Here is a 10,409-nt window from a genome sequence, read left to right as displayed (position 1 = left end):
TGAATCACCTTGCACTTGCCTCATGAGATAAAGGAGTGTGGTCCTGTATTTATGCGTTGGATGTACCCTTATGAGAGGCAAATGGGTACTTTGGCAGATAAGGCAAAGAATAGGGCAAATCCTGAAGGGAGCATCGTTAAAGGGTTCATAGCAGAGGAAGCAGGGAACTATTGTTTAGTGTTTTTAGCTAAGGCTAAAAAATTGGGATTCCAACTTCTCGTCACGAGGTAAGACTTCAAGGAAAGTGTACAGTAGGTTGGAAATTGGTTAAACCTCCACTTGATCGATATAAGAAAGCCCACCGATTTGTGATACAAAACCTATCTGCAGTTCATCCATATATGGAAAAACATCTTCATGAGTTGAAAATTCACAATCCCAGGATCAGCTCCTTTGCGTTGATGCAGGAGCATAATCGCCACTTTGTTGAGTGGTTTGAAGGCAAAGTGAAGCTTGAATTGAGTAGAGATGAGAATGTTTCTGAAACGATCAAGTGGCTTTCACGAGGTCCACAATCACTTGTTTATACTTATGAGGGTTACGATATCAATGGATTTACTTTTGCCACTTGTCGTTAAGATGAAAAAGGTTTGCAACAAAATAGTGGTGTTGTCGTGGTTGCATCTTCTACTGAATACTCAAGTTCTAGGGATACAAGTCAAGTTGAAGCTACACAGGCATATTACGGTGTCATTCAAGAAATCTGGGAGTCGGATTATGTTGATTTCACAATTCCTTTATTTCGTTGCACATAGGCTGATAACCGTTGTGGTATGAAAACCGATGAGTTATTTGGATTCACCTTGGTTAACTCTAATCGATACATTGATGGTGAAGAGCCTTTTGTATTAGCTTCACAATCTAAAAAAGTATTCTACATCAAGGATAATATAGATTCGCAATGGCGTGTTGTAGTTGAAGGAAAGAGAAAAATTGTGGGTGTGGAAGATGTCGTGGATGAAGAAGAGTATGACCAATTTGATGACATCCCGCCTATAACAATGAGAGTGCAACCTCTACAAGAAGGGGAAGATATTGTTGATGATGTAGAGTATGATCGTGAGGAAGGGTTAGTGGTTCCTATAACTACAGCCAAGGTTTGTGTTATTGTATTCCTTTAACAATAGTATTTTTTTGCAATAAATACTGAATTTATTAAATTGGTATATATCTAAATCATTAATTTCTTTATTGTATAGTATTTACATTAATATGATTTTATTGTTATGATTTTGATTCTAATTCTTATTAATTTCATTCTTTGTGTAGGTGTATGCAAATAACAATGGAAGAAAACATAGATGATCATGATGGACAGGAACAATCTGTTGACATGGATGCCTCCACTTCCCAAGTAAAATCTTCTACAAAAAAAGGGACGATGCCCGTCTAGAGCAGTCCAAACAACTACACCCGTGTTCCTCGAATTTGATGAGTTTGACATGCCTATTGGAAAGTGGGAATCTGCTTATGGGAAGCAAATTGGTAATTGTGCTCAAAGAGTTAACATTCATGTAAAGGGATATCCGAAGTATGATAAAATTCAAAAGCAAAACTTGTGGGAGGAGAGTAAGGTAATTACGATATAAATATGGTTTATTACTCTGAATTTAATGATACTTATAATTAATTATGAATATTAACATTCTCTAATTTTGTAGCGGAAGTTCCACATTGATGATCCCAAGGGTAGTAAAGAGAAGAAGTTCCACGAAGTTGTTGGTGCTAGATTTAGGAAGCACAAGTCTTGGTTAGTTTCACGATTCATTACTAAGGAAATTGCACCTCCGCCTGACTCACCAAGTGCAAACATTAAGCCCTGGGAGCTTTATGAAGGTTACATCATAGAAGAGCAATGGAAAGAGTTTGAGACATATTGCAATACATGAATTTAAGGTGTGTAAGATATTATGAAAGTATTTTTCACATATATACTTTATTTCAACTACAATACTACTTACAATAGCTTTTCATTTTGTAATAGGCTCTGAGTGAAAAAGGCAAGGAAAATGCAAAGAATAATAAGCATCGCCACCATCTAGGTTCCAAGAGTTTTGAGAGGGCTCGAGTTGATTGGAGTAAGACCAATAGAATTTCAGCAGAATCTTCAACCTCAAGCACCACAGAGTCCACGACAAGCTGTGTAATGAGTGAAAAGCTTAAAAATCGGTCTCTTTATTGGATTTTGGCCCGTCAAACTCATAATGCAGATGGATCGTGGGCTATAGACCCGAAGAATGCCGAAACCCAGCAAATAGCCAATGCTATTGTAAGTGTTGGTCTAAGTAACCAAGTATAGTTTTTTTTCAGTTACTTGTTTATACTTTTGAGCTGATCAGTTCTGATCATGCCTTTTCTATTTATTGCTCATTTCCTGCGTTGTTTAATAAGAGCCCTTTTCTGTTTATTGCTCATTTCCTGCGTTGTTTAATAAGAGGCCTTTTCTGTTTATTGCTCATTTCCTGCTTCTTGCGTTGTTTAATGGGATTTGCTAAAATTAAGGCCTTTTCCGATCAGTTCTGATCAGTTCCGATCAGTTCTGAAATTACAGTTTTGATCAGTTTCGATCAGTTTTGATCCGTTTCGATAAGTTCTGAAATTTTAATTCTGATCAGTTCCGATCAGTTCTGATCTGTTCCGATCTTTTCTGAAATTTCAGTTCTGATCAGTTCTGAACAGTTCCGACCAGTTCTGAAATTTCAGTTTTGATTAGTTGTTGCTTGCTTAGTTGTTGTTGACCATGCATACAGAAAAAGGCAAGGACTTGCTTAGTTGTTGTTAACCATGCACTCTTCTTCTTTGTTTCTCCTTATTTGTTTACTTACTTCTACTATATTCTCTGTTTTCCCTATGTTCCCCTCTGTCTCTTATCTGAATATGTGGCTCACCATGTCGTAGTAGTGGTAAGTATTTGTCTTTGTGGAAATAATCAAGTCCAGCAATCTGTGCTACTCACTTATGCAAGAAGGAAGAAAAAAAATAATAACATGAATGACATCACCCTGTGAAAGTAGGAAAAACGGTTACAAGGGTGATAAGGTAATTAGCTATGAGGTTATTTGAAGGGAGAGGGAAACCACCAATATGTTGTCACTTGTCTTGAGAGAGAGAGAGCATTGAGAAAATTATTGTAATAGCTTGGCTGTATCTTTTAGGATATTCCACTCGAATTGTGGTAGGTTGTTATAGATTAGGTTACATAACTGATGATTGATCTATCAATACTAGCTTATACCTGTTTCTCAATTCCTTGCACATTTTTCATATTTTGCATCTATTATTCTTATTTGTTGATGATTGAATTGAGACAAATCCAATCCCCAACATTTTGACCATATGTCATTAAATTATGGAATCTCATCTTCTGGCCTTCAACTTTGGAAAATCCTCTGAGTTTTCTGGTGCAATTGTAATATAAAAATATCATAACAGAAGGCCTATTAGGCCATTACCCCCATTTTTAGGTGCATATTTTTTTATCCTTGTCATATATGAGGTTTTGGTAAACAGTATAAGTTAAGGGGAACATAACTGTACACAGAGTTGGCTAGTCATTTCTCCTTTTTTTTTGGGGGGGGGGGTACTATTTTACTTGTTTCTCTTGATCAATCCTTTGAATTGGCAAATATATTGTCACTTGAAGCTCTTGTGGAATCATGTCATAAGCTCTTCTGAAATTTCAGTTTCGATCGGTTCTGAAATTTCAGTTCTGATCAGTTCTGAAATTTCAGTTCTGATCAGTTCCGATCAGTTCTGAAATTTCTGTTCCGATCAGTTCTGAAATTTCAGTTCCGATCACTTCCAATCATTTCTGAAATTTCAGTTCCGATCAGTTTTGAAATTTCAGTTCTGATCAGTTCTGATCATTTTTTATCATTTCTGAAATTTCAATTCCGATCAGTTCTGAAATTTCAATTATGATCAGTTTCGATCAGTTCTGAAATTTCAGTTCCGATCAGTTTTGAAATTTCAGCTCCGATCACTGAAATTTCAGTTCCGATCAGTTTTGAAATTTCAGTTTCGATCAGTTTTGATCAGTTCTGAAATTTTAGTTCCGATCAGTTCTGAAATTTCAATTCCGATCAGTTCTGAAATTTCAGTTCCGATCACTTTCGATCAGTTCATTTCAGGCCTATCTGTTTATTGCTCGAGTCCTTGCCAGTTATCATGTTCACTGCCATCATTGTTCTATGCTGTATATGCTGATCAGTTCTGATTAGTTCTATGCATATTGCTTTATATGCTGATCAGTTATGTTCACTTCTATTTATGCATATTGCTGAAGGCTACAAGTCTATTTATGCATATCATTTTTTTTTCAATTCAGGTTCTTATTCTGCCATATCTTATATATGTTTTATTTTTATAGTAGGAAAACTTGCAAAAGAATGATGAAGGAAACAATTCAAGTGATGGTATTGGTATGGATGCCCTCGACAAGGCTTTAGGAAAAAAGGATCACCGCAGACATGTAAAAGCACTAGGAAGGTGTGGGTTTGGAGTTAGTCACACACAAGTATTTGGGAAGGGATACAGAAAGGGTAAATCATCCGGCCAAGGTGGATGCTCATTAGAAGAGTTAGAATCAATGAAAGTTACCCTAACTCAAGAATTTGAGGCGAGGCTAGAAGAAAAGGTTGAAGAGAAGCTTCAAGAGAGGATTGAAGAGAGGATCGAAGAGAGGTTGGAACAACGGGTGGCAATGGAGGTGAAAGCTTATCTCGCCAATTTACTACCAAATATGACCGGTGACGTGGAGGCATTTCAAGGAATGCAAGTGATGACGAACATGGAGGCAACACAAAGCCCTCGTGTAATAGAGGTATATGTCTTATTAACTAATACTAAAGATATGACTTTACATGGTTAATATGTATAATATTGATCGAGTTTTTTGTAATATGTAGGTAGTCACTAAATGTCGCCCAGCATTGAAAGATGAGTACAATCAAAATTTAGTGGTTGTGGCAGATGGAACGGTATATCCTGTTACCGGTGAAGTTACACACAACCTGAAGATGTTACCTGATCATTACAGGGTTAGTGTGGACAACCCTTATCCCGAATATGCCCTCCTCGATATGCCGGTACCGTCTCCCGATGGTGTGACTAAGTTGGGAAAAGCCAAGTCTTCCTTTGTACTATGGCCTATAGACATGGTTTTTTTGAAGAAGAGGTATATTCTCCTACTATTAACATTAAATCCCATCATTTTTGTATATTTTATCTAGACTAAAATTCACCTATTTGTAAAGGTTTCACCATCGCCCAAAAAGAAGCATAGATCTCGCCAAAGCAAAGAAGGAGACGATAGTTGTGGTGTGAAATCAAGGCAATCTACCATCAAACCCACAAAATTCCTACCACTTGAAGATAAAATTGTCGATACTTTTGGCGAGGGGTGTGATTTGTTGTATTGATTAATGAATTCTGATGATGCAAAGTATGATACAACATCGGTACTTTTAAAGGCCTCAATGTTTAATTTTGATAGCGACAAACAGATTTGGGTAACCGCTACCGATGTACGTGAATTTCTAAGAAGATCGTGGGCTAATGTTTCATTGATTCATGTTTATATCATGTAGGTTACTTAATCTTCCTTTACTTTGGTTCTTATATTAACTATAGTAATATTTTTATTTCTATAATGCTGAATTTTTTGTTTTCTATGTCTTTATCATGTAGGTATTTAGTAGACAACTTCATCGACCTTTTCAATAGGACTGAGATCACATTCTTTTGTCCTCAACTCATTTCTGAATCTTCAATTGAGAATGATTACCTTGAAAATTATACATATGTGAAGAATACATTTTTGCATGAAGTAAGAAAGACGGGTAAACGTTGCAAATTCATCGTGGCTCCATATGTTGCAAGGTTCGAAATATGTTTTTAATACTGCCACTAAACTTAATCATATAATTGATATGTTTTTCACCAATTTTCCAATACTCTAACTTGTGTTTTCCTCTTAAATGATGTAGTGGTCTTTGGGTTCTTGTGGTGGTCGATCTACAATTAGGTTTAGCTTATGAGTTTGACTCTATGAAGCTACCTAAAGAAAAACCACGACAATTTAAAATTGCCGAAATTATGATGACGTGAGCCACAACCTTGAAATTATGCCCTAGTTTCTATATAATTTTTGTATGTGGTGTTGGTAGATTATTTTGTTCTAAGTGTTAGAATATATATTATTTTTATAGGGCTTATAAAGTATATTGGGCGAATCTCACAGGGAGTGAATTGAAATCACATAGGAAAAAATTGAAATTCATACAAATGGAGGTAAATACACTACTCACCCCATATTGTTATACATTGTTCACTTTGAAAACAAATTTTTTAACTATTTGTTATATATACTAGTGTGCTCAACAACAAGGAGGCGTTGAATGTGGCTATTACATTATGAGATACATGTATGAGATTGTTACTTCTGACTTGGAGTGCAAAGGTGTCTTAGAGGAGGTTAGTAGTTTTTTTTGCAAATTTTGAAGCCTTTTTAGCTATATACGCTCCCAAGAGTAAGATAATGGTCAATTTTCATTGATTTGAATTCATAAAAACCAAAATATAAGGTAATTAAGGATGTATAGTGTTATATTGTGTTAATTTGAACAAATACTTGAAAGATGGGAAAGGTAGAAGTCCCTTAGGCAATTTTGAAGCGTTTTTAGCTCTATACGCTCCCAAGACTAAGATAATGGTCAGTTTTCATTGATTTCAATTCATTAAAACCAAAATATAAGGTAATTAAGGATGTTTAGTGTTATATTGTGTTAATTTGAACCAATACATGAAAGATGGGAAAGGTAGAAGTCCCTTAGGCAATTTTTAAGCCTTTTTGGCTTTATACGCTCCCAAAAGTGACTAAATGGTCACTTTTCATTGATTTCAATTCATGAAAACCAAAATATAAGGTAATTAAGGATGTTTAGTATTATATTTTGTTAATTTTAACCAATACATGAAAGATGGGAAAGGTAGAAGTCCCTTAGGCAATTTTGAAGCCTTTTTTGGCTCTATACGCTCCTAAAAGTGAGTAAATGGTCACTTTTCATTGATTTCAATTCATTAAAACCAAAATATAAGGTAATTAAGGATGTTTAGTGTTATATTGTGTTAATTTGAACAAATACTTCAAAGATGGGAAAGGTAGAAGTCCCTTAGGCAATTTTGAAGCGTTTTTGGCTCTATACCCTCCCAAGAGTGAGATAATGGTCAATTTTCATTGATTTCAATTCATAAAAACAAAAATATAAGGTAATTAAGGATTTTTAGTGTTTTATTGTGTTAATTTGAACAAATACTTGGAAGATGGGAAAGGTAGAAGTCCCTAAGGCAATTTTGAAGCGTTTTTGGCTCTATACGCTCCCAAGAGTGAGATAATGGTCACTTTTCATTGATTTCAATTCATAGAAATAAAAATATAAGGTAATTAAGGATGTTATGTGTTATATTATTGTGTTAATTTGAACAAATACTTGAAAGATGGGAAAGGTAGAAGTCCCTTAGGTAATTTTGAAGCGTTTTTGGCTCTATACGCTTCCAAGAGTGAGATAATGATCAATTTTCATTCATTTCAATTCATAAAAACTAAAATATAAGGTAATTAAGGATGTTTAGTGTTATATTGAGTTAATTTCAACCAATACATGAAAGATGGGAAAGGTAGAAGTCCCTTAGGCAATTTTGAAGCCTTTTTTGCTCTATACGCTCCTAAAAGTGAGTAAATTGTCACTTTTCATTGATTTCAATTCATAGAAATTAAAATATAAGGTAATTAAGGATGTTATGTGTTATATTGTGTTAATTTGAGCAAATACTTGAAAGATGGGAAAGGTAGAAGTCCCATAGGCAATTTTGAAGCGTTTTTGGCTCTATACGCTCCCAAGAGTGAGATAATGGTCAATTTTCATTGATTTCAATTCATAAAAACTAAAATATAAGGTAATTAAGGATGTTTAGTGTTATATTGTGTTAATTTGAACCAATACAAGAAAGATGGGAAAGGTAGAAGTCCCTTAGGCAATTTTGAAGCCTTTTTTGGCTCTATACGCTCCTAAAAGTGAGTAAATGGTCACTTTTCATTGATTTCAATTCATTAAAACCAAAATATAAGATAATTAAGGATGTTTAGTGTTATATTGTGTTAATTTGAACCAATACATGAAAGATGGGAAAGGTATAAGTCCCTTAGGCAATTTTGAAGCATTTTTGGCTCTATATGCTCCCAAGAGTGAGACAATGGTCAATTTTCATTGATTTCAATTCATAAAAACCAAAATATAAGGTAATTAAGGATGTTATGTGTTTTATTTCTATATTATGAGTTTTATTTCCATAATTTGGTTCATCACAATTATTCTAATGATTGTTTTTATTATGGATTGTTTATATTTTGTAACCTCTTTCATATGTTTTTTTTCAATAGGATTTTTGTCCAAGGATAGCCCCGTATGATGTTGACGAGTTGAATGTGGTTCGAGAACAGTGGGCGCAATACTTTAGAAGTAAATATTTATTGAATGCATAACTATTAGCTTAGGTAGAACAACGTAATATTTTTAGTGTTGTTGTATATGTTGGATAAATTTATACAAGTTTTTATTTGTAATGTGTTACTACTTCAGTTTTTATATTACGTCGTATTAATTTTTACGAAAGATTATTCGGTATAATTGCTTATTTACAGGAACAGGTTTATTATAACAGGTTTTAATTAATATATATTAATTATATATAAATACATGCTGTCGAAATTAAATAAAATAAAAAATTGATTTAATAATTGTTTGTAACGGGCAGCAGAATTGTCAGTTACAAATAACCAGTCATTCGTAATGGGCATTTTTGTTTCCCGTTACAAATAAGTGTTAAATTATATACAATAAAACTTTATTCGTAACGGACATTTAAGATGTCAGTTACGAATAATCATTTAGTCGTAACGGGCGTTTTAGGTGCCTGTTACGAATAAGGACTTATTTAAATAAAAAAAGGATTTATTCTTAACTGACATTTGAAATGTCCGTTACGAACAACCCCTTATTCGTAACTAACATTTCAAATGTCCGTTACGAATAACTCATTATTCGTAACGGACATTTGAAATGTTATTACAAATAATGGGTTGTTTGTAACAGACATTTCAAATGTCCGTTACGAATAATGAGTTATTCGTAACGGACATTTGAAATGTTCGTTACGAATAACCCATTATTCGTAACGGACAGTGCCCGTTATGAATAACAATGGCCATCCGTAACGAACGTTGCCGGTTACAGATGGGCCCTTTTTGCCCGTTACGGATGGTGTTTTTTCCACTAGTGAAGTTTTAGGAACTTGTGAATCGTTCACAGGGTGAAGGTTACACCCATTCATTATCCATGAGATCGCTAACTCCATAGTAGTCCGAAACCATGACTGGATATTCGAGGATGAAGGTACAAATCCAACCTAAAAGAGATTGAATATACCTTAAAAATAGGCCTCTACTTTATTCTTCTCGTATTACTGTGCGCTTTCTGACTAACATAAAATCATTAGGTTAATCCTAAACTTGTTTAATCTATGTTGGTTGAATATTAAAGCACAATCATACTTATTATTGGCGATCACTTGAATTATAATCATATTAGCCTAAACAAGATTATTAATTATCTTATTAAGTGTGATTACAAGTACAAATTCCCTTTAAGCATGCATAAAAGGTGTGATCAAGCAATAAAAATAATAAAAATATATCAAGCAACATAATAACAATCATCATCATAATAATCTCAATCTCAAAACATAATAATATTAGCAAGATCCTATGCATGATACTGATAAGATTAATAACAAGTCCTAGCATGTCACTAAACATCAAAGATCAAAGGTTCATCCCTAACATGATATTAAAAAGAATAGGAAGCATCATATAAACATGCATGATATTAGAAATTTTAATTATTACCCTAAACATGATACTAGGAATCATAAAGACATCCTAACATGATACTAGGAATCAACATAATCAAAGCATGATTTCTATATCAAGATAATAATAATTAAATTGCTTACTTGAATGCCACGTATCTCTTTCGAATAACAAAATACACGCATTAGTAACTTCAAGGAAAATAATAAATCAAACAATTAATTTAAATAATTGAAATAGAGATTTGGGACCAAACCCTCAGAAATTATCAACCTTTCACGTCTAGGGCGAAGGCAACTTCAAACTTGGATAGGTGTGTCTAGAACTTGTGAATGTGGAATTTTGTAAGAGGGGAAGGTTTAGAAAAAGAATAGAGAGAGAAAAAGAGAGAGTAAGCTTCTAGTTTTAGAGAGAGAGAATAGAGATTGTTGATGATCGTGAATGAATAAAAACGGGGGTCTAGGACCCTATTTATAGAAAA

The 10,409-nt window shown here is 34.0% G+C and overlaps 1 protein-coding gene across 1 annotated transcript; it reads left to right on the top strand.

The window, feature by feature from the left end:
• Positions 1 to 4,377: 4,377 nt before the first annotated feature.
• On the top strand, positions 4,378 to 8,672 carry LOC145641011 (uncharacterized). Its single transcript, XM_081692215.1, has 8 exons — positions 4,378 to 4,822; positions 4,908 to 5,176; positions 5,256 to 5,584; positions 5,689 to 5,880; positions 5,988 to 6,104; positions 6,210 to 6,291; positions 6,373 to 6,474; positions 8,441 to 8,672. The coding sequence occupies exons 3-8, from the start codon at positions 5,424 to 5,426 to the stop codon at positions 8,540 to 8,542; spliced, it is 756 nt and encodes a 251-aa protein (XP_081548341.1). The 5' UTR covers positions 4,378 to 4,822; positions 4,908 to 5,176; positions 5,256 to 5,423; the 3' UTR covers positions 8,543 to 8,672.
• Positions 8,673 to 10,409: the final 1,737 nt, after the last annotated feature.

Source organism: Chenopodium album, chromosome 7 (assembly GCF_948465745.1).
Source record: "Chenopodium album chromosome 7, dcCheAlbu1.1, whole genome shotgun sequence".
In the NCBI taxonomy this organism is placed as follows: Eukaryota; Viridiplantae; Streptophyta; class Magnoliopsida; order Caryophyllales; family Amaranthaceae; genus Chenopodium; species Chenopodium album.
This window is presented reverse-complemented; position numbering and strand designations above follow the sequence as displayed.

Bases quoted from the DNA above. Each gene is read 5' to 3' on its own strand.
- LOC145641011 (XM_081692215.1), top strand. From the start codon at position 5,424: ATGAATTCTGATGATGCAAAGTATGATACAACATCGGTACTTTTAAAG. The intron at 6,292-6,372 runs GTAAATACACTA...TATATATACTAG, and splicing joins TGAAATTCATACAAATGGAG to TGTGCTCAACAACAAGGAGG. The intron at 6,475-8,440 runs GTTAGTAGTTTT...TTTTTTCAATAG, and splicing joins GCAAAGGTGTCTTAGAGGAG to GATTTTTGTCCAAGGATAGC.